Source organism: Equus przewalskii, chromosome 5 (genome assembly GCF_037783145.1).
Source record: "Equus przewalskii isolate Varuska chromosome 5, EquPr2, whole genome shotgun sequence".
NCBI classification, from domain to species: Eukaryota; Metazoa; Chordata; class Mammalia; order Perissodactyla; family Equidae; genus Equus; species Equus przewalskii.
This window is the reverse complement of record NC_091835.1, coordinates 73,823,557-73,847,539: the sequence shown is the minus strand read 5'-3', so window position 1 is coordinate 73,847,539 and position 23,983 is coordinate 73,823,557. Positions and strand designations below refer to the sequence as shown.

The 23,983-nt window shown below is 35.3% G+C and overlaps 2 protein-coding genes across 2 annotated transcripts; both read right to left on the bottom strand.

Moving 5' to 3' along the window:
- Positions 1 to 2,970: 2,970 nt before the first annotated feature.
- Positions 2,971 to 3,906, bottom strand: LOC103541448 (olfactory receptor 6C2-like). Its single transcript, XM_008508279.1, has one exon. The coding sequence runs from the start codon at positions 3,904 to 3,906 to the stop codon at positions 2,971 to 2,973; it is 936 nt and encodes a 311-aa protein (XP_008506501.1).
- A 14,231-nt stretch (positions 3,907 to 18,137) lies between these two features.
- LOC103543723 (olfactory receptor 6C2-like) lies at positions 18,138 to 19,109 on the bottom strand. Its single transcript, XM_008510585.2, has one exon. It carries the CDS (start codon positions 19,107 to 19,109, stop codon positions 18,138 to 18,140), a length of 972 nt encoding a protein of 323 aa, XP_008508807.2.
- Positions 19,110 to 23,983: the final 4,874 nt, after the last annotated feature.

The window sequence follows — 23,983 nt, the reverse complement described above, 5'->3', positions numbered from 1 at the left end:
GCTTCCGGTGTTTGTAAGCGAAAAAGTCAGCTGGTGTACATCACAGCAGGATGAGCGAGGAGGTATGGACAGGGCGTTGCAGCATCTCCTACAGGCTTCATCTAGCCACAAGTGTCCTAAAAGTGTATATGCATATGGGCATTCAGGAGGGGGCATATGATGTAAGCTACAGAGAAACTCTGGCCAGAAATGCCACTGGATTTTAACTCACAGCATTTCCACATTGAACAGGAATGCAGCTGCCTCCTAAGAGAGTTTGTCACAGAGAAATTCCTAGAAACTTTTCTAGAGACTGTTGACATATTTTATTCTTATGTCTATAAATAATAGAATATATAGATATATAAGTATATTGACCTATATTCTTTATTTTACAGATATATTTATAGAATAAATCTTATCTGAGAAGATGGAATAAATTTGAGAGTATAAGCAATTAAAATGCTCCATCTTTTTTCTATAATTTTCTAGTCCCTTTCTCTGGAGATAATGAAAGATTTCTGCGTTTTGTTTATGAATTTTTATTATATAATTTGGGGGCTATCTCCTCATTGTACTGGTATATTTGTTGAAAATAGAAATGGAGAAGTCTTCTCTTAAACTATGCAAAGGTTTTGGGAAAAGCATGACTTGTGTATCTAGAGCAGTAACTAGAACATTTAAACTTGGGTTTAAATGAAGTCTCGGGGCCGGCCTGGTGGCACAGTGGTTAAGTGCACACGTTCCGCAGCCTATGGGTGCGCTGGTTCCCACTTATAAAGCATAGGAAAATGGGCATGAATGTTAGCTCAGGGCCAGTCTTCCTCAGCAAAAGAGGAGGATTGGTGGCAGACATTAGCTCAGGGCAAATCTTCCTCAAAAAAAAAAAAAAACAAATGAAGTCTCAACTACCTCCCCAGACTCAATTCCTCCTTTTTTAAAAGAATTAAGAAGAAATTAATATCCACCTACACAGTCATTGTGGGTATAAAATAAGATAATCCGATTAAAGTGCTTAGTCCAAGGAAAGGTGTGTATATTATTTTGCGTATAATATTTATACACAAAAATATTAACATTAAGATATTTTTAGCTCTTTTAGATATTTTGAGTAGAATTAGGAGACCACGTAAAGGGGTCTCTGGAACTGAAAAATGCAGGAGGCCTAGAACCACGCTTGTAGACCTAATTATCGTCAGAGCTGAGCATCTGAGCCCATCGGGCTACTGTTCGTGCAGCTGCAGGATGGACCCGACTCCTACGACACCCTCAGAGACGCTTCCAGCACCCCTATGGCCCATGGCAAATCAGGGGGTACCTGCAGACTTTTAGAAAACTGAAAAATAAACTAATAGAAAGAAGGTAAAATATTGAGTTATAAAAAGTGCCACTTTGTGCCGTTAAGGCACTCCGAGATCTGTCAAATTAAGGTTTTCTGTAAAGAAGGCCAGTCAAGGAAATGTGGGGAAGTTTGGAAAAGGGGCCCAAGTTAGTGGCAAATTTTGAGTCAAGAGAATTTTAGAGGAGATATCTCAAAAATGATAGAAGAAATGACAACGAAACCATTCGTGCATTGGCTACCAGAGCATTCCTCTGTTAGAAGCAGCTCTCTCAGGACACTGGACAGCCTTTTTCTCCCTGCTGCCTGTCCTGTCTCCTTGACTACAGTATGCCTCAATCTAGGAAGCAGCATGGTCCTGATATTCATAACTCCTTCATTATAATTATTCACAGTTAATTAAAATTTCAATACTCTTTTATTTATTGTTTTTTTACAGGAGAACTTGTTTTTTTTCGGATGTACGTCATATTTCGAATTCTGTGTAGATTACATCATGTTCACCACCCAAAAAATTAATTATCGTCCATCCCCTCACTTGTGAGCCTAATCACACCTTTCAATACCCTTTTAAATAAGGTCTGTGCAATGCTATCAGGCTCATCTTTATTCCAATCTTTAATCATTAATTTATCATGATAATCTAAAAAAAGTAAACATTTTAATTTGGTTGTGTTCATGATACATATTCAAACAAAATTAAACAAAATTAGTGCTATTGTAGCAATGCAAATTTTACATTAATATGGTGTATTACTTGGCTGAGGCTTTCACATATTGTGTTGGTTTGATTTTCTGAATTTCGTCATGAGTACATCAAGTTTCCTTTGATTCGCTGTCACTTGCTTGCTTTGGTAAGCTACAGCTTGGATTTGAAGATTCAATACTTGCTTCAGGTCTTTGGACGCTTTTTACATTACTAATAATCACACTAATTCCTCAAATTCAATTACCGTTTTTATCTTTTTTCTTATAACTTATGTCTTTTGAGAAGAGCTTTTACACTTTCATTTGGAAACTTGTGATTTTAATAATTTCAGCATTATAGATCTATATTTGATTTTCAAGAGTTGCTGCTTTGGTTGTCTTTCATTTAAATTTTGTCTCAAGAGTCTTAATAGCTATGCTGATTTACATTTACACTTTAGGTACACATTTGTTCTGTGATATATGCTACATGAAGACAGGATCATTGCTGGTTTTATTCTGTGTTTTATTTCAATTATTTAACATGAAGGAGACACTCAGTGAAGACACCTTTAATGAATCCAAGGACTGTTTGAGAAGCTGTGGATAGAATTGTTAAAATGAGCACTATTGCCTAATCAGTTTATTGAAAATCTAATATTTTATTAATATTCACATTTAGTTTTTCAAAAATTTTGTTTGATTTGCACTTTTTGTAAGTCTGGATAAGATGTGGTATTTTTGTCCCTTCTGGAAAACTAATAATCAGAATGAAGAAAAGAGGTTTATTTGCAAGAAGTGACCTTATTAAGTAAGAGAAGCACTAGATACAAGGAAGATTTTGAGAAATTTAATTTGAATGGACTTCAGATTAGGAAGGAACAAATCATTTTAGGAGCTTAATGATAAATGCTTTGGGAAGCCAGTCTCTTACAAAGACTTGAATCACTAACATTAGCATTCCTTTACTTCTGGGAAGATAAGACAATTCTTTTGATTGAGGCATTGAAGGCTTGTTTTACTTGCTTGTTTCTCAAGGTGTAAATGAAGGGGTTCAACATAGGAGCGATGGAAGTTGTGAGGACTGCCACACCCTTATTAATAGCTGCTGATTCCTTTGCTGAAGGTTTGACATAAACGAAGATGCAGCTGCCATAGGTGATAGAAACAACAACCATGTGAGAAGAACAGGTAGAAAAGGCTTTTTTCCTTTGCTGAGCAGAGGGGAATCTTACAATAGTCTTGATTATGCATATGTAGGAGAGAACTACACAAAGAAGGGTTGTGATGAAGGTCAACACAGCACAGACTATAACCATCTGCTCAACGACCCACGTGTCTGAGCATGAAATCTGCAGGAAGAGAGACACATCACATAGAAAGCCATCAATGACATTAGAGTCACAGAATTCCAGATTTTGACTCAAGCTAAATGGTGGGAGTATGATTAACAAGCCAGCCATCCAACAGCAAAGGATGAGTCTTCTGCAGACTGTGCTGCTCATGACGGTAGTGTAATGCAGGGGTTGGCAGATGGCAATGTAGCGGTCATAGGACATGGTGGCCAGGAGAAAAAATTCAGTCACTCCAAAAAGATCAGCAAAAAATGCTTGAATGAAACAAAAACAGTAGGCAATAGTCTTGTCACCTACTGATAGGTTATATAAGTATCTAGGAATACAAGCCGATGTGAATAAGATCTCTAAGCAGGAAAAATTTTGTAGGAAAAAGTACATTGGTGTTTTAAGGTGATGGTCCATTAATGTAAGTGAGATGATAGCTAGGTTCCCAGTTACACTCAATAAGTAGGTAAAAAATAGAAAAATTAAAAGCAGACCCTGAAGTTGTGGGTCATCTGTTAGTCCCAGGAGAATGAATCTTGTTACTGTATGGTTTCTCATATATGACTTCTGATTTTTGTCCAATCTTCATGAAAATTAGGTTATTTTATTAGAATATAGAGATGTCAAAGTTCAGCAGTGATAAAGAATGACAAAAAAATCAAGCAGATAACTGGTTCACATGAAGTTTATTATTTAATTCAGCGATTGATATTGTTAATGCTGGTGGACTTAGTTTGTAAAGATTCTTTCTGTAGTTTTTGAAGAGAAATTTCTTATAGATCAATTTAACTGTGTCACGATCCAATATTTTATAGATTCTATGTCTCCATTGCATTTTTCCAAATCTATTTTAATGTTTTTGTCTATATTCTGGGTTGGTTTTATTCTGACAGTGCATTATGATGTCATCAATATTAAAATTTTCTTTTACTCTCGTGCATTCTTCTCTATTTTGAAGTTGATATCTTAAACTTCACCAGCAGTTTCCTGCCTTTGCTTGTAGCTTGGTCCTTGACAAAACACAATTACATAACAAATGATTTAGACTTGCTATAGAGGCTCTCCAAATTCCATGAATCAACTGTCATTTTATGGTCAGCCCCAATAACTAAATAACGTTTCTGCCACATTGTGTATAATGTATACAATCACTTTGGGAGGTGTATGCATCAAGTCCTCTGATTTCAAATAGAAACTGTGTGTGATAATCCTTCTATCTGTATAGTTAGAAGTGATCTCTTTTCTGAAATTCAGTTATATACAGCCATAAACACCTCATATTGAACACATGCAAAGTTGTTTCATGTACTCTATTTTCCTATCCTCTTCTTCCCATGTGTTTCCTCTAATAAATCTAATTTGTTAGGTAATTGAGGTCACAGACTATACCATGTGTTGTACAATAACTTCAGAGGAAGCATGTCTCTGGAACAATCCCACCTCCGATCCTTTCCCCTTTTTCTACTCTATCTTTCTTTAACATTTCTTGAATTCGCCTTGAGGACACCGATTTCTCTTTGATTTTCAGCCTAAGCATTATTTCTTTTGGAAAGACTTTTGAAACCTGGTAGCTGTGTTGGGTCTCCCAATCCGCATTTATGCGCCATTGCCAAACAATGCTTATTTCTATCATGATACTTGCCTGACAACATAAGTCTATTGAGGTTAGGAATTGCGTTTTTTTGAATGGGGTAACCAAGAAAACTAACAAAACCCAAGCATGTAGTTGATGCCTAACAATGATTATTGGTTGAATGCCAACATGAATATTTTTCTCCTGTCAAATACAAAGGTTTTTTCTTTCCTGTTTGCACTTCTTCTTAATATTGTTCTGTTACTGAATTTACTTTTTAAAAAATTTCCACACACGTGGATCTCATATTTTGTGTTTTATTTATTCATGTTTTTAATTTTTGCATTGAAGTGGAGTGTTGGCTGCTGAATTGTCATACCACATTTTCTGCTAATATTCATTGCCAAAGAGATAACTGGCTTCTCTTCCTTCTCTTGTCTGCTGTGTAAATCAGTATCTTTGTGAATCTCCATTTTGCTTCCTTGAGATATCTGTTAGTAAGATAATAAAATAATAACCCAACTTAGCAATACTAGGTTTGAGTCAATAGCTCCTTTATAGTTTGTCATTTCCACTGTCACAAAGTAATTACAATAGCAAGCAATCAAATATTTTCAGTGTCTTTAGGGATTGCTGTTTTTCCTGCATCAGTGGATGAAAATGAATTTTCCTGGGAGACTTCAATTGCATAGTTACAAGAATGGATTCAATGCATTAATTAAAATGTTCTTTCCTTACCAAGGTGAGTACAGGGTCAACTCCAACCATGGGTCCAGTTTTCACAATTATGCCACTGTCTCAGGGAAATGGCATTAAACAGGCTCTTGGTTTTCTTGGGAGCTAGAAGTCTGAAAGGTAGTGCAGTCACATAGGAAACAACCTCAACGGATCATATTAACATGTAGTGGAGACTCACTTCAGGAGCCCACCTACGGCCTTTGAATCCCATTCTCTTCAGCTCAAGACACCAAATGCTTCACCACGGTATTAAGCTGAGCTCTACTCACTTTGGACAACATTAGAGGCACCAGGAACATAATTATTTTACTCCAATTACAAGTAATATTATTCCATGAAAAAACCATCTATCTACACAGTATGTCAAGTTTTGTCAAAATGATTGGCTCTGAATGTGACTAACTGATATCTTTTCACTTTATTTTTCATATATTTTATATTTATAGTGCATGTAGGGATCCCTAATAAAATGATATCCTCTAAGGTCCTATTTAGTTTGAAGTGTAGCACATGATGCTACTGCATGACAATAAATAATATGACATTTTGATGGCCTCTCTTCATTGCAACTATTAATGACTATAATGTACCCAATGATAGTGCTCTTGTGCCTTTAAAAGTTACTCACAGCTTCTCCTCGCTTTGAGACCACAAAAACTGTTAAGCACACAAAATTGAAAATGCATGTGCAGTTGAGGCTTGTATTTGAACTTATAATCAATCTTGCTAAGCACATTCACACACAACCCTGGGAATTCATTGTGTTTTCTATCTGCAATATCATGCAAAAGCATACCCTCAATGGCTTTTCTGTCCTTAAATGTGTAGGCAAGATTTTCTTCACTATTCTCCAATATTCTTCATTTTTGGAGGAAAAAACTTTTCAAAGTGAGTGATGTTAGGAACAACGTCTTTGGGAGGAAAATCTATCATTTGAAATTCTGTGGGCTGAGAGGTTATTACATTACCAATATGACATTTGTAATTTAATTAAGTTGAAAGATCCTAAGGTTTTACAACATAGCTTCAAAAGTTACTAATGGATCTTCTGTGTGTTGAAATGTTAAAAAAAAACCCTAACAATAATCAATAATGACAGTATCCTCAGAGAAAAGAATAAGAATCATTAACATCTGACACAGGCTGCCAGAATAAAATTTTAAAGTACCAATCTAAATTATTTTTATTTATTTTCATACATTCTAAGGCAGTTTGAAATTATAACACCTCCCATTTATTCCTAATCTTCTTTACTATTTGGATGATCTATAAACTAGAAAAATTTTCTCAGATATATTAAACGAGGAAAACAATGTAAAATATCATAGCAGAGATAGCAAATATTTTGGAACATAAGCTTTTAGATTTTTCTCCTACAAATGTACCCATATATTATAAATAATAGAGAAATATAAACAGTAAATACAAAACTTACACAATTAAGTATATAATTTGTCATATGCTATATACTTTACAATATCTCATGGATCTATTTGCATAATCTGTTCGATACCTTAGTTATAACACCAAAACCAAGGAACAGAAGGATACCTGGGTTCTTCTCCCTGTCTTAGGCAAATATATCATCTTCCTCTTATTGTTGCCATTGATGCCTCTTCAATTCATCTTTCTGTAACATGTTAATATGATCTTAAGGACTTGTGCCCTGAGTTGGTGCCAGTAGCTCTTCCATAATTCTTTCTCGACAATCACCAATTAACTACAAAAAATCTCAAACATGTTTAATCTTGAATCAGTGTCTGTAAAATTTGAGATCAGTTTATATCAATGAATGGAAATGAATTTTCCCTGGAGGCTCTGATTATATTGTAACGTCAATAGCTTTTGTTTCGTTCTTTACAATCTTTCCTCCATTTAGAATTCAGAGCAGGGTCAGCTGCGAGATGTGTCTAGTCCCCAGTAAAACCCCAGAGTATACAGGCACCATCATAGAGAAGGAAGACTGTTCGGGGCTTTCTGGGGAGTTATGACATTCCTAGTGATTGTAAGCACACATTGGGAATAGCTAAGTGGATCAAATTAGGAAGTACTGAAGGGTTATCTCTACAGCCCACCTAGCCTCCTGTCAATCCCTTTTCCTCATCTTACAAGCACTTAGTGCAGTATGTGCAAACACAGCCCTCGCCACACGGAGCAGAATCCCTTCTCTAAAATACCTATCATTTCTTCCAATCCTTAATGCTCTACTCTTTGCAAAGCACTAAGACACAAAGTTTGAGAAAATTATAGAGAGGGAATTGTAATTGACCTTTCCATGTTTTCTATGTGTCTTTCAAATACTTTTTTTGAATTTTAAGAGCGTAGAGGCCATCATTATATCACTAACTTTTAGTTAATGAGTCAAGTTTAGAGGTAGCTTTTCATATGAACATGCATTGCTTTCCCTTTGAAGGGCAGGGTGAGTTCATGTCAGACAACAGTCAGGTAACCACCTAGATAACACTCCTTATACACTATCTTGGCTAAGCTATGTATTGAAAGGTCATGCTTTCTACAGAAAATACAAGCAGAATGTACAATTAATTCTTTCCACGATTTTTCAAATAGCTATATACATCACTGATTTTGATAAATGTAAGTCAACTTTGTTCCTCTAAATAAATCTTGATCTAATCTCTCAAAAAGTGAAATCACAAAAGTCATACTTACTTTTCTGAGAGTCGATTAATAGCGTCCACTGGAAGTTTAAGAATAAATTTCCTGCAGAGTTCTAGGAAGAGTGGACCTCGTTAGCCACGGCTGGTGTTTGGACTCCTGGCCACTCTTGCTCCTGGCCCCGTACTCCACTACGGGCTCTCTGGAATGCCTCTGGGCTCTGAGATTGTCATCTCCAACATATTGCCCAATTTTTCTCATCAGGGACTTGATTCCATTTTAAAACCCTAAGATTGAAAATAATAAAATAAAGGTTTTTGGAATATCTGGAGCTCTCTCTGATTTCAAAGGGTTGATATTCTGAATCCTATGGATAGAGAAGTTTTACATTAACAAGATTAATAGCTGTTTTATTTGCCAAAGCTAAAGTGAAATGAATAAACAAAAGGGACCTAGGTGACCCAATTTTTAAAAAGTCACTGATGAATCTTCTGCCTAATGAACTTGGCAGAAATCCTGAAACATGGAGCAGCGAGGACAGTGTCCTCAGAGAAAGGAAGATACAAGCATAGCATCCAATACAGGCCATCTTACGGCATTAAAAATCAGATGGTAGAGGACATGTCTGTCTGTCCTGCATTTGTGCCACACCTCCTGTGGCTGATATAAGTTCACCAGGACCTAGTTTTATTCCTTATCATAGATTGATTAAAAGAGGTAAAAATTTCAGGCAATCAGAAGAAACCATATGAATAATCACAAATTTAGTGATAAGCACTTTTACTATGTCTGTACCTGATCTGTCCAACTTTCCCATGCACGAATATCAACATTTTACATATGTAACATGATGTAAATATTTCTTACATAATTTTTGTAACTTGTTTTGTCACATAAACATTTAACATGAAATTATTTTCAAATAACTATTTGTAGTTGTGAGTCATCATTTTTGATAACTTTGCAATATGTCATATTTCAGGATTCTATCAGTTTTTCATGCCATTCCTAAATCTTGAAAATTTGTTTGAATTTTTTGTTATTATTAAATAAATGGGTGCATATAAGTAAATTGTATGGTTGTATAAGTTATTTTTTAAAAATTTAGTTTCTCCCAGCAAATCATTCTTCTATAGATATTTTTGCAAACTTAACAGTTTTAGAATGTTAGAAATAAAGTGTATTCACATTTCAAGGCTTTTATATATTATCAAAATTCTCTCTAAAAGGTCATACTGATTTACATATGCAATCTTAATTTATGAGAGCGTTCCTGTGTCAACACTCAAATATTGTGTATTATTATAATTTTCAAGTCAATAAATACTTCTATTCTCATATATGTAGGAAATATTTTCTTCTTTAATTATCATTGGTCTTTAAATTTATAAAATTTTTTAAAATTATGGTATTTCTTATTACCCCTTGAAGACTTGTCGTTGTAGTTTTAGTCATTTTATAATTTGTACTTAAAAACATCTTGTAGGGACCAGCTCAGCAGCTCAGTGGTTAAGTTCACACGTTCTGCTTCAGTGGCCACGGGTTCACTGGTACGGATCCCTGGTGAGGACCTACGCATTGCCTGTCAAGCCATGCTGTGGCAAGCATCCCACATATAAAGTAGAGGAAGATGGGCATGGATGTTAGCTCAGGGCCAGTCTTCCTCAGCAAAAAGAGGAAGATTGGTGGCAGATGTTAGCTGAGGGCTAATCTTCTTCTTCAAAAAAATTAAACATCTTCTATTACATTTTTCAAATTGTTATTTTCATTCCCTCCAACAGAAAAAGAAGCTTGCTTCTACTCTTATTTTACTAAGAGTTTTGTTGATAGTAAATTTTAAATTTTATCAACTATTCCATATTCATTGTGATAATCAAATGAATTTTCTATTTTAATAGATTTGTTTTATTTATTATTTAAATTTGTTTTAATATTTTTATTATTAACAAAAATGTAAAGTACATATTTTAATTTATTATTAATCAACCACTAAAATTACAAAACAAAGCGTTATAGTTAATAACTCATTAAAGAAGATGTGGTAGATGGAATAATATCCTCCCCGATCCTTGCCACCCCAAACGATGCCCATGTTCTATCTCCGAACCCGTGAATATATCGTCTTAAGTGTGAAAGGAAGATTAAGGTTACAGAGGACATTAAGGTGGCTAGTCATCTGCCTCTAAAATGGAGAAGTTATCCTGGATTATCTAGGTGGGCCCAAAGCAATAACAAGAATGCTTAAATGGAAGAGAGAAGCTTAAGAGGAGAGTCAGAAGGATATTTGACCATGTAAAAATGTTCAGAGAAGTACAACGTTGCTGACTTTGAAGATGGAAGAAAGGATCCATTAGTTAAATGATGTGGGCAGTCTCTAGAAGCAGAAGAATCAAGGAAATGAATTTTCCCCTAGACCATCCAAAAAGGAACACCTTTATTTTTAACCCAGTGAGTCTCATGTTGGACTTCTAACCTAAAGAATGGTTAGATAATGAATTTGTGTTGTTTCAAGCCACTAATTATGTTCTTTGTTATAGCTGTAGTAGGAAGCCAATATATGAGATAAAATCAAAATATAGAAATTCATTTAATTCAAAGGTACACATAAAAAAGAAAAAAGGAAGCAAGTTACAGATAGTACAAATAGAAAACAATTAGTAAGATGTTAGATTTAAACTTGGACAAATAAAATTTCCATTACATGTAAATTGTCTAAAACCTCAGTTAAAAGGCAGAGAGTATCCCGTTGAATAAACAAGCAAAACCCAACTTCATGTTAGGTACAATAACTCTTTATTAAATATAAAGAGACAAATTAGATAAAGCTAAAATGATAGAAATGAATGAAACGTGCTAGAACTAATAAAAAGAAATCTACAGTGGCTATTTTAATACTAGACAGACTGAATTTTAGAGTAAAGTTTACCAAGAATAAAGAAGCTCATTTCATAGCGATTAAAGGGGTCAGTTTACTCAAATGGCACAGAAATGCTCACACTTTTTTCTCTCAATAGAGTTTTGAAGTGCATGAAGCAAAAACTGATAGAAAGCAAGGAGAAGTAGACACACAACTATATTAGGGTATTTCAATACTCCTCTTTCTCAGTAATTGGCAGAACAAACAGAAAGTCAGTAAGAATATGGAAGATGAACAAAACTATCAACTAACGACTTATCAATAGCACAACTAGGCAGAAGATCAACAAGGAAATTGGAGACTTGCACAACTGTAAACCACTGAGACCTAACAGACATCTACAGAACATTCTGCCCAAAAATGGCAGAATATGCATTCTTTTTGAGTGCACAGTGAACATTTGTCAAGACAAACTATATTCTGAGCCATAACACAAGTCAAATAAGTGTAAAGGCATTCAAATCCCACAAAATGTGTCTTCTGACGACACAGGAATTGTATTATAAATCAAAAGAGAGATCTCCGGAAAACCCCCAAATATGTAGAAATTAACACTTAAAAATAACTCATGTTTCAAAAATAAATCTTGGGGAAATTATAAAGAAGATAGCTTCCCTGGTGAATTATACTAACCATTTAAAGAATTAATGCCAATGTTTTTCAAACTCTTCCAAAAATTTGAAGAGAGGGGAACACTTCCAGATTCATTTTCTTAGGTCAGTATTACTCTGTTTTCCAAGCTAAATATGCTACTTCAAGTAGAGAAAACTGTTACAGGCTCTTATCAGCCCTGATATCAGTTCCCCCACACTGAACCCAGAGTATACAGGGTTAAAACTAAAACCCACCACCCCCTTTCCTGCTTCTCTAGCTCCACTCATATGTAAATACCTGTTTCTTTAAACTTTGACTCCTTGAGCTTTACAACTAAATGGGAGTTACACATTGTTCAAAGCCCAGGTGGCCTGGAGTTGGAGGCGCACTAAAGTTTAGCTGATCATGTGTCCTTGAAGTTTGCCAGGAAAGCCGCTGTCTCAAGAATATCAAGGAGCAGAGGCTTCCCAGACCTCAACTCCTCACTCCCGGCGCTGGAACCCGCCTCAAACAGGAAGACAAGACGGCGGCGAAGGATGCCCACCTGCCATCCTCCTACCTCACCATCCCCCTGCCTGACTGCAAGCAGCCTCTCAAGGCCAAACCCAGGCTGGTGTAAAAGCACCGAGCTGCACAAGCTACATACTCCCCCTCCCCTACCCAAAACCCCAAATAAAATCCCTACCCATTCCTCACCAGGGAACTAGCAATTTTTAAGGCATCAGCCCTTGTTTTGCTCCCTGTGCCTGTGTTTTGCTTCCCTGTGCTCCCATAGTAAAAACCTTTCCTCTTCCACTCAAGACTCTGTTCTCGTTATTTGGATTGGCATCGGGTTCAGGGACCGAACTTTCGGTTACAAAACTACAGGCCAGTATTTCTGATGAACATAGATGCAAAAATCCTCAATAAAATTTTAGCATGCCAAATTCAACAGCACATTAAAAAGATCATACATAGTGACCAAGAGGGATTTACCCCTGGGGTGCATGAATGGTTCAACATATGAAAATCTATATACGTGATACACCACATTAACAGAACAAAGGATGCAGATCACATGATCATGTCATGTCATGTGATGCAGGAAATGCATTGAACAAATTCAAACCCTTTCATGATTAAAATCACTTCTCAAAGTGGCTATAAAAGGAAGCTACTTGACATAATAAATGTAATATATGTAAATCTCAGAGCTAACATTATCCTCAATGATATAAAACAGAAAGCTTTTCCTCTAAGATCAGGAACAAGACAAAGACGCATATTCTTGCCACTTCTATTCAAAAGATTATTGGAAGTCCTAGCCGGAGCAGTTAGACAAGAAAAAGAAATAAAAGGCACCTAAATAGGAAAGGAAGAAGTAAAAATTATCTCCGTTTTCAGATGACTTCATCTTATATGTAGGAAACAAGAAATACTCTACAAAAAAGACATTAGAACTAATCAACAAATTCATTAAAGTTGCAGGATAAAAATTAATGTATAAAAGCCAGTTACATCTCTATACACTAATAATGAACCATCTGAAATGGAAATTAAGAAAATGGTTCCATTTACAATATCATCAATAAGAATAAAGTATAAAGATAAACTTGATTGAGGAAGCAGAAAATAGTTGTACACTGAAAATCGTTAAAACTGATGGAAGAAATGAAAGAAGGTGCAAATAATTGGAAAGGCATCCTCTTTTCATGGATTGGAAGACATACCAACAAAATACCCATCCTACTCAAAGTGATCTATAGATTCGTTGCAATCCCCATCAAAACCTCAATGTCATTTTTTATAGAAATAGAAAAAAATTCCCAAAATTGATATGGAACCAATTCAAAAGACCCCAAATAGCCAAAGCAATCTGGAGAAAGAATAACAAATCTGGAAGCATCACACTTACTGATTTCAAAACACATTATAAAGCTACAGTAATCAAAACAGTATGGTACTGATATAAAGGTAAACACATAGACCAATGGAATAGAATAGAGAGCCCAGAAATAAATTCACACATATAGGGTCAACTGATGTTTGACAGGTATGCTAATAACAATGGGGAAAGAATAATCTCTTCCACAAATATTGAGAAGAATGAGATATTATCTCTCACTATATACAAAATCAAGGCAAAATGAATTAAAGACTTAGGGATAAGACTTGAAACCACAAAAATCCCACAGGTTTCTTGACGTTGGTCTTAGCAATGATATCTTGGATATAACAATAAAAGTATAGGCAGCAAAAACAAAAATAGATAAGTGGGACTGCATCAAACTAAAAAGCTCCTGCACGGTAGAGGAAACCATAAACAAAACAAAAAGGCAATATATGGAATGGGAGAAAGTATTTGCAAACCATATGTCTGATAAGCAATTAATACCCAAAATGTATAAGGAATTCCTACAACTCAATAACAGTAAAAGGAAATAACCTGATTAAAAAATGAGCAAAGGACTTCTATATACATTTCTCCACAGTAGAGATACTGATAGCCAACAGGTGTATGAAAAGATGCTCAACATCACTAATCATGAGGGAAATACATGTCAAAACCACAATGAGATATCACTTCACTTCTGTTAGGATGGCTAGTATCAAAAAACAAAAGATAACAAGTATTGTCAAGGATGTGGAAAAATTAGAACCCCTATATACTATGTTTGGAAATGTAAAATAGTGAAGCCACTAAGGTAAACAGTATGGAGTTTCCTCAAAAAAATTAAAAATAGAACTATCCTATGACCCAGCAATCCTATGTCTGGGTATATGCTCAAAAGGATTGAAATCAGTGTTTCAAAAAGATATTTGCACCCCATATTCTCTGCAGTATTATTCATCATAGCAAAGATATGGAAACAACTTAAAAGTCCATAGACAGATGAAGGGATGAAAAAATGTGGCATAAACATTCGATGGAGTATTATTCAGCCTTAAAAATGAATGAAATCCTGTCATATGATACGACATGAGGACACCATGGTAAGTGTAATAAGCCAGTCACAAACGCTGCGCGAGTCTGCTCATATGAAGTATCTAAAACAATCGACCTTACAGAAGTAGAGGGTGGAATGGTGGTTGCCAGAGTTTTTGAAGAGGGGAAGTGGAGAGGTTTCTGGACCAAGCTACAACAATATTCTCTCCTTTGTATACACAACTTGGTGGACTTCATACTTTTTAATGCAGAAACTTCATGATAATCTTCCTCTGCCTGGCAAATTGGGGACAGCTGGCTCAATGCATGGATGAATTTGTTTTGTTATCCGATGATTTTTCAATTTTCAAATAGTCTGAGTTTGAGAATTCCGCTAAGAGCGTTTCCATTTTTTTTCTAGTAGGATTAAGTGTCTCATTTTCCGAGGAGCAGGGATGGAAAAGGTAGAAGTCTGACACCAAGGAGCAGCCTGGAAACCAGCCCTCAGCTGACATCCCTCTTTGAAGGGGCTTCATGTTTTATTGCAGAGTATCGTTCTCCTTCATTCTTGGTAGGTTAATTTGCAGTGAGTGTTGTCCTGACAACCAGCAAAACACTCATACACATTGGCTTTATTTTTTCATTCCAATTTTTATCTCTTTCTACTCTGAATTCCATTTTTAAGGTTCATTTGCCTCTTTCTTATTACCAGAGGACTAGCTTTTCTTTATTCAATTACATATTTTAAACATTATATATTTTTGCAAGATAATGAATACAGTGTGTTATTTCTATAAGTAATTGCCATTTCTAGCATCATAAATTATCATATCATATAAAGATATTTTTTATTTTGAGTAAATAAATTTGCCCAATTATAAAACTATCAATATATATTTGTTAAAGATTTTCTTGATCTAAACATTGGGAGTTTCAAATAAAATATGTTTTCTTGAGATGTTCCTTGAGGTAATTTTGATGATTATGTGTGCAGTCCTGGAGTGGCAGTACCATTTCCCATAGGAACGATAGATCTGTTTCAGTAACATGAAACAGAATTGAACACTGCCTCCAACACTGACTACCATTACTTAGTATTCCCACATCTCAACTTGCCAACCTATGAAACAAAGATTGAAAGCCAGCTCCAGTGCTTTTGGAAGCTTACCCATTTAAAACTACAATTTATACACTATGTATATTACAGAGAGAGAGAGAATAATATTGTAGCAATAGGTAAAGTTAGTCTAAATCAATCTCTCAGTAAACTACAACTTTTGTTAACTTGTCCATATCTTAAAATATAAATCAAATGCAGCAGGGTTGTTAAATCTTCATTTAAAGTCCCTTAAAAATGTAGAGCATATTCTACCCATGTGATTTTTTATGATTGTTTTTTCCTATCAGAAATTAGCATTTTTCTTCAATAAATAATTATTCTGCTTCTTTTTCAGGGTTTGTGAGTCTTTTTGATTCAGTATATTTGAAGGTAATGTATTCAGTATCATTTATTTCCTAGGTTTTACATACACTCAAGTGTACGTAAAAATCAAGTTTTTGCCTTCGTGGCAGATTTTAGATACAGAACCTAACAAACTTTTAGTGTAATTGGTGACACAGGAAAGACAGCTTAAGTTGAAACAGCAGGAAGAATAGAAATTTCCCCAGACTTGCTTTGTATGTTTGTATGAGCAGGAAAGGAAAAAACAGCTTTAAGTGGAAATGGCATGTAAATTAAAATCTACATGAGAAAAAGAAGCAGAATGGAAGAATGAGGGAAAGAGCACTTTTTTACAGAGGCAGCAGCAAGTGCCAAATCTTTGAGACACCGGGAGAGAGTCCAAAGGATGCGATGTGGCCTGCAGTGCAGAGCGCTCACCAGGATGAACATTTATTTAGCAGTTTTATGAAATCTTTTGAAAAAATTGATAGACATTTTGTGGTCATCTAATCTCTAAACCACTTATTTCCTACTATGAAAAAAATTAATGATTACTTTAGTTGTAACTTTTCATTTGGACTTCCTTTTCAATTCTTTTATATCCATGCATATTGCTGGTTTGGTTTCCTTCATATTTTTAAAAACTCTGCTTCCATAACACAAAAAAACTTTATTTCTTATTTTAGCAATATTTTCAGTTTGGATATTTATGTTCTACTTTAGCAACTGAATATTTTTTTTTAAGATTTTATTTTTTCCTTTTTCTCCCCAAAGCCCCCTGGTACATAGTTGTGTATTCTTCGTTGTGGGTTCTTCTAGTTGTGGCATGTGGGACGCTGCCTCAGCGTGGTCTGATGAGCAGTGCCATGTCCGCGCCCAGGATTTGAACCAACGAAACACTGGGCCGCCTGCAGCGGAGCGCGTGAACATAACCACTCGGCCACGGGGCCAGCCCCTAGCAACTGAATATTTTTGACAATCTTAATAACTTCTTTAAATCCTCAACTGAAATGAACATTTTGACATTGTACTTATAATTTCATATCCTAGAAAAGAGCTTTTCCTTACATTTATTTAAGATATTATTTATTCTGTATAATCTATAAATCTTTTCATTTTTAAATTTCAGCATTTTATGTGTATGTGTGTCTTTATGAATAAACTCCAGGATCCTAGATATCAAATTCTGCTTTCCTTTAAAGCACATTTATTTGGACATGTACTTATTTTTGTTTTCTTTACTCTTCAGTTATATCATGTTACTTCTTGCTAATGATGCTTTATAAAATCCTTTAGAGGGGCCAGCCCGGTTGCCGAGTGGTTAAGTTTGCGCCCTCTGCTTCGGCGGCCCAGGGTTTTGCCGGTTCCAATCCTGGGTGCGGACATGGCATCACTCATCAGGCCATGCTGAGGCTGCATCTCACATGCCACAACTAGAAGGACTCACAACTAAAAATATGCAACTGTGCACTAGGGGGATTTGGGGAGAAAAAGCAATTAGATTAAAAAAAATCTTTTAGAAATATAGGATTATTAGGGAGCTAAATAATTTTAAAGATAGTATTAATTTTTAAAAAAATTTATGCTTGGAACTTGACTGCCAAGAAATAGGCATTCAATAAATTTTAATTTAATCAGTTAATATTTTCAGCAACATTTAGATTGGAAGATGGGAGGAGCACTTTAAATCAATTATTTTCTCGCAAGTCCAAGGAAATACAAGATAAGCTATTTATTTCCTGCTTGATTTGCATTTGTTTTATTTTTCTTCATTTCAATTTTGTTTGCTAGATGGATGTAAAATCAGGTTTACATTTACTGGAAAATTATTATCATGTCTTCTGATTGGGATCTGACCCTGCAAGTGGTCTGTTTGAAGGAGGACTAAAGGAGTGAGCTCACGTGCTGGAGGGGCTCATTCTGGGCACGATTAATAGATGTTTCAGACACGTAACCCGAATAGAGATCAGATCAAGAAGAGACAAACGGATGTAATGGTTTATGCTTAGCTTAATATTTTATTTCTGGACATGAACATTCTCCAGTTTCTTTGAGAAAGTGCAATTTTTTTGAGGGAATTACTGAAGGCTTGTCTCACTTGTTTGTTTCTCAGAGTGTATATGAATGGGTTCAACATAGGAGCAATGGATGTGATTAGCACTGTCACACCCTTATTAATGACCGCTGATTCCTTTGCTGAAGGTTTGATATAGATGAAGATACAGCTTCCGTAGGTGATGGAAACCACAATCATGTGAGAAGAACAGGTGGAAAAGGCCCTTTTCCTTTGCAGTGCAGAGGGGAATCTTAGAATGGTCTTGATGATGAAAATGTAAGACACAATAACACACACAAGGGTCACAATGAAGGTTAGCACAGCACAGGCAACAACCAACTGCTCTATGAGCCACGTGTCTGAGCATGAAATCTTCAAGATAGGAGATGAATCACATAAATAATGATCAATGACATTGGAGTCACAGAATTTCAAGTTTAGGAACAGAATAAGTGGGGGGATTATGATCAACAAGCCAGACATCCAACAGCAGAGGATGAGCCTCCTGCAGACTCTGCTGCTCATGATTGTCTGGTAATGCAGGGGCTTGCAGATGGCCACATAGCGGTCATAGGACATGGTGGCCAAGAGAAAAAATTCTGTTACTGCAAAGACATCAGTGAAAGATGCTTGAAGAATACAAATATTATATTTAATTGTCCTGTCACCTGTTGCTATGTTGTACAAATATCTAGGGATACAAGCCGATGTAAAGGCGGTTTCTAAAAAGGCAAAATTCTGTAGGAAAAAGTACATGGGTGTTTTAAGGTGGCAGTCCACTAAAGTGAGTGACATGATGGTCAAGTTTCCAGTTATACTTACCACGTAGCTGAGGAATAGAAACATAAAAATTGGAATCTGAAGTCGAGGGTCATCCGTCAATCCCAACAAGATGAAGGTTGTTATTGTGTGGTTTTTCATCACTGACTACTGAAATTTATCCAATTTCATGTAAAATTTAGAGATATCTTATTTGAATAGAAGGCTATCAAAGCCAGATAGCAGTAAACAGTGACAACCAGAGACAGCAAACTGATTCACATGTAGATTCTTCTATAAATTACTAATCAATATTGCCAATATTCTGGCGGGATGGCTACTCATTTATTTTCTTTTATTGCTTTGGCAATTTTGCGATAGATTTTTAAACACATTCTAAAAAACTGTTCTACCATACCAGTTTCCTCTTTGATTTCAGTTTCAATCTATATCCAAGACCGGATTTTCTCATATGATTAGACTTGACCCACAATGTGCATGCTTTAACAAAATTATGATTTCTTCTTACATCCAAAGTTTCTTCCTTATTTCAAAGGTGAATATTTAAGTGCAATAATTTGTTTCATGTCTTTTCTTGAAGATTTGCTCATGATAAAATGTAAATATGTAACAGCTGTATCTGGGCTCCATCAGACTTTGTTGATTCAGCTGCAACTTACATTTTACATTTTGCCGCTATGACCAAGCACGTGTTTATGTTGTTTTGTTTTGTGTTTTAACAGGCAACTTCCACGTTGTTGGATCACTCCTCAGACTCTCCTAGGCTTCTCTGAATGTGTGTAATTCACACTCAGTGTCCACCGGATGCACAAAACAGGGAGTATTTTACAGCGCAATTTATTTGCTACAAATGAAGAAATGTTTGGCCCAAAGATATACAGCTGGAAATAACGACGTATTACTTTTATGCTTTCTGCTTGTTTAGTTAAGCATGGGAAACACTCTACCACCTTGTTATCACTATCACTAAGTTCAAAATCAAATTTAAAGTACTAAATATACTCTCCACACACCTGTCTTTAATCTCTCCCTCAGTCTTAGCCGTAGTGACAGCACAGTGTTAAGAGCAGACCTTTTGTAGCAAGATGTCCATTGTTCAACACCTCGCTTTCTTGCCTACATCCGTATGATCTTAGGCAAGTTTCCCCACCTCTCAGGTCTTCCATTCTTTAATCTATAAATGGAGAGAAAAATGGCATCTACCATATACAGTTAAAATGATTAGAAGAAGTAAAGCATTTATAATAAAATCCGAAGCATGGCATGCATTTCATATATGTCAGCTATTATTCTCTGGACTTCTACAGATAAGTCATGTGTTGTGAACTCAAAACCATAAAATCTCAAGTGGGATTTACACTCTCTGTAACCCCGATCTTTCTCTTTATACTCCATGTTCCTAACAGCAAAAAGAATAAATTATATTTATTGAGAATTTACCATGTGATAGGCCTGTAGTAAGCACTTCACATGGATTATCTGTCTGAAAAAAACATCCCCCCTCCTGTCACGCTCATTCCACACTCCGTCTTTAACCCCGGTCTCCCGAACTACCCGGTACAGCTATCAATTGTAATTTTCACTTTGAGCGTCACTTCTACTGGAAAGTCTTCTAAAACTCAATTGTCTGTGTTAACTGGTCCTCATTTGTGCTCCCGTAACAGATAATTGTTACTTATGTCTCAGCACCTCCTCTGAGAAAGTAAATTTGTTGAAATCAAGGACTGTTGCCTTTTTTACTGGGATAGCTGCCAAAACTAACAAAATCCTATATTCATAGTCAATGGTAAGACATATCATTGTGTAAATACATTATCTCTTCTTCACTTGCTTACACATTCAAACCTATCTTCTGTCCTATTTGAGTTTCATCTTGAAAGTGCTTTGTCACTGATTGCAATTGCTTAAATTTTATATGTCCCTGTATTTAACATTGAGGTTTTTTTTTTTTTTGCATTTGAAACAGCAATTTCACTAGTGGATAAAGTCATGCCTACCAGGAAACTATCACCCTCTTTGCTTTCGTTATTACCTTCCACGCTGGCCAAACTGTTAACTGGCATCTCTTCCTTGCTTTAGCTGTCAGGCAGATAAACAGCTGTATGTTTCTTGGTGGCTACTTTTGTTTCTGAGGAATCTGTCAGTAAGGTATTCAAATTGGAGGTCAAGGAATTTGCACATCTGAATACTTAATTTTTCACATGTTATTCATCTTAAGGTAGATTACAAAATTTTTACATTTCTATAAGATAATGTATTTAATTTCATTCCAATCCAATGTATTTGTATAGCTTCAATTTTTAAATCTTTATTTTTGTAAATTCTTATATTTCAAATTTTCACCTATATTGAAATAGCTTTATGAATGCATCACAAGTTTTAAATCAATTTCCAGCACACTTTCATATATCTCTTTGTTTTCTACAATTGTTAAAGTGTCTGCAAAACACATCTTTTTATAAAACTTATTGCATGATTTCATAACAATTCCTGGAAATGAAATTTCAAGGTAAAAGGAGATATTCATTTGAAACTTCTGTATACATTTACCAGTGTATCATTTACAAACTATGTATCACATTTTCTTTCAACTCACTGTGTGACCATATAATTGTATCCACACTGAAATTACTACAATATATCACGTGTCTTTTTTCAAGATTATTGACACTTTTATTTTATACAGGTTTTGGAGCCATTGGGTCTTAACTCACATAATTTACACCTTGGAATATTTATCTTTTCAGTCCGCATTTAATGCTTTCGTCCTTGTCTTCTGCAGATAAATAATTTTCCCGTAAATTTTCCATTTACTTCTCTTCAATGCATATTTTCATAATATTTTTTAAACCAGAGTTTAAGAATTTTCTAATTCTTACTTTGGCTTAGTAGTTGTTCTATAGTTTTTCCTTAGTTATCACACTAAGTTTTACTAACATATTCAAATATTATTTTAGTTCTGAACTAGTATTTCCAGAGTGTGACTGTCTTCTATACAAATGAACAGAAAACAATTTGCTTTTCAATTTCTTAGTAAAACTCAATTAGCTTGTTATAAGATTTGTTCCTTTAAAATATTCACTGTCTTCAGAGATTAGGGCAGGATCATCTCTCATTGTATGACCAGTCACTACAGCTAAACCCCAAGGTTGCTGTCACCATCATTGGAAAGGAAAGACAACAGTGATTTTTTGAAGAACTTTGACATCCTAGGAACTGTAGGGACACACCATAGTAACTACAGCAGATAATTCAAGTAAAGGGAAGGATACTCCTTTCAATCTTCCTACCCTCCTTAATTCATTACTCCTCAACCCAGTGAGTCCTGGGCTATCCACGGTAACACGCTCTTTCCTGCACCCTCTGGGTGGTAGCCCTTGTTCCAAAATATTCTTCACTTATTCCATTCATGAATAATCCTAGTTTTTAAGAGACAAAGTTTAAGAAAATAGCTTGCATCTTGTGAGGATTTTTATATTTTAAAAAAGTGCAAAGATAACTAATCTTGTCAATATTGTTACATATAAGTTGTCAAATTGGGTGATTTTAAAGTAGAGATACATTTTTTTTCTTTTTAAAGATGCAAGTGAGGGTGTGGCAGAGATAACTTCTCACTGCACATAAATCAACACTACCTTTATGTAAACTATAAAAAGTAGCATTCAAAAAATACAGCTCAGAAAGTTCTGTGGATCTTTATATAATAGTTCAAATAGTAACCACATTGATTTTGGTAAATCATGTCAAACTTGCTTCCCAGAGAAAAATGACATATAGATTTACCGAAGATGAAAGTGAATGAAATGGCCGCTGTGCTTACTCTTCTGAGAGCTAATAAGAGCTTCAGCAAGAGTCCTAATGGCTGATTTGATGGAGAGGATCTGTTAGGAAAGGTTTGTGTGGGGTCTACTTGGTTCTCAGCTGATGATTCCACTTACCCTGACTGGTGCTCTGGGAGGGCCTACAACTCCGAGTTGTTTCATCTCCAACACAACGAGAAGATTTTCAAACCAAGAACTTTGGTCCTCTTAATGCCTAGGAAATATTTTCTAGCTCTCTCTGTTGAAAGTAAAATATTGTTCAACTATTTCTTCCTCTTGCATTAAAATCATTGATATTATGACTTCTCTGGATAGAGCAAGAGGTTTTTACACTATTAAGATTTATAGTTTATTTATTTGCTAAACCTCAAACTAAATAATAAATAACTGGATCCTTGGTGACCCAACCTCAAATGTTAATGAGTCTCCTTTGTAACGACCTTGGGCAAAAATCCTGAAAGACATAGCTGTGGGGACAGTGCCCTTAGAGACACAAAGATGCAACATTAGCAACAGGCACAGGTCAAGATATAATAGCAAAAAACAGGCGGTCAAGAAGTAGTATGCCTTTCCTGCATTTCTTCCCTACCATCTATGGAAGCTGAAAGAGCACTATTCTACCACCAGCTACTTTTCTCAATCATTAAAAAGGATAACAAAACAGGAAAATGTTAGAAAACTCAAATAAAGTGGTAATTCTTTTTAATATTCTAAAGAATTATATGAATATTTAAAAATTAAAAATACTATTTCCATCTCCCCTTTTCAGCACTTCCTATGGTGTGGTCATATATGGATTCATGTAAAGATAGCTTTCTTTTAATTCGTGTAAAGATAAATTTTCTTTCCACAATAAACTTAATTATAGATGCAATTATCTATAGTTTTCACATCACAATTCTTATGCTTTCTTTCACAATAAATACTAGTCTGAGTGTTCTCTGCTGCTTTTCATTTTCCATATTATTTGCTCGGATTAATCCTGTGCACTTTTTTAAATTGTAGTACACACTCTACTAATTTCTCGAGATGTGGGTTCTAGATGTAACTTTTCTTTCAGGTTAGATAGTAGAGGGAGGGAGAAAGAGAGAGAGAGAACAAATAACGCATAGGTCAAATAAGAAAGCAAACATCAAGAGGGTAGATTTAAACACATTACAGCAGTGATTACAGGGGAAAATCTATTAAAAGTTG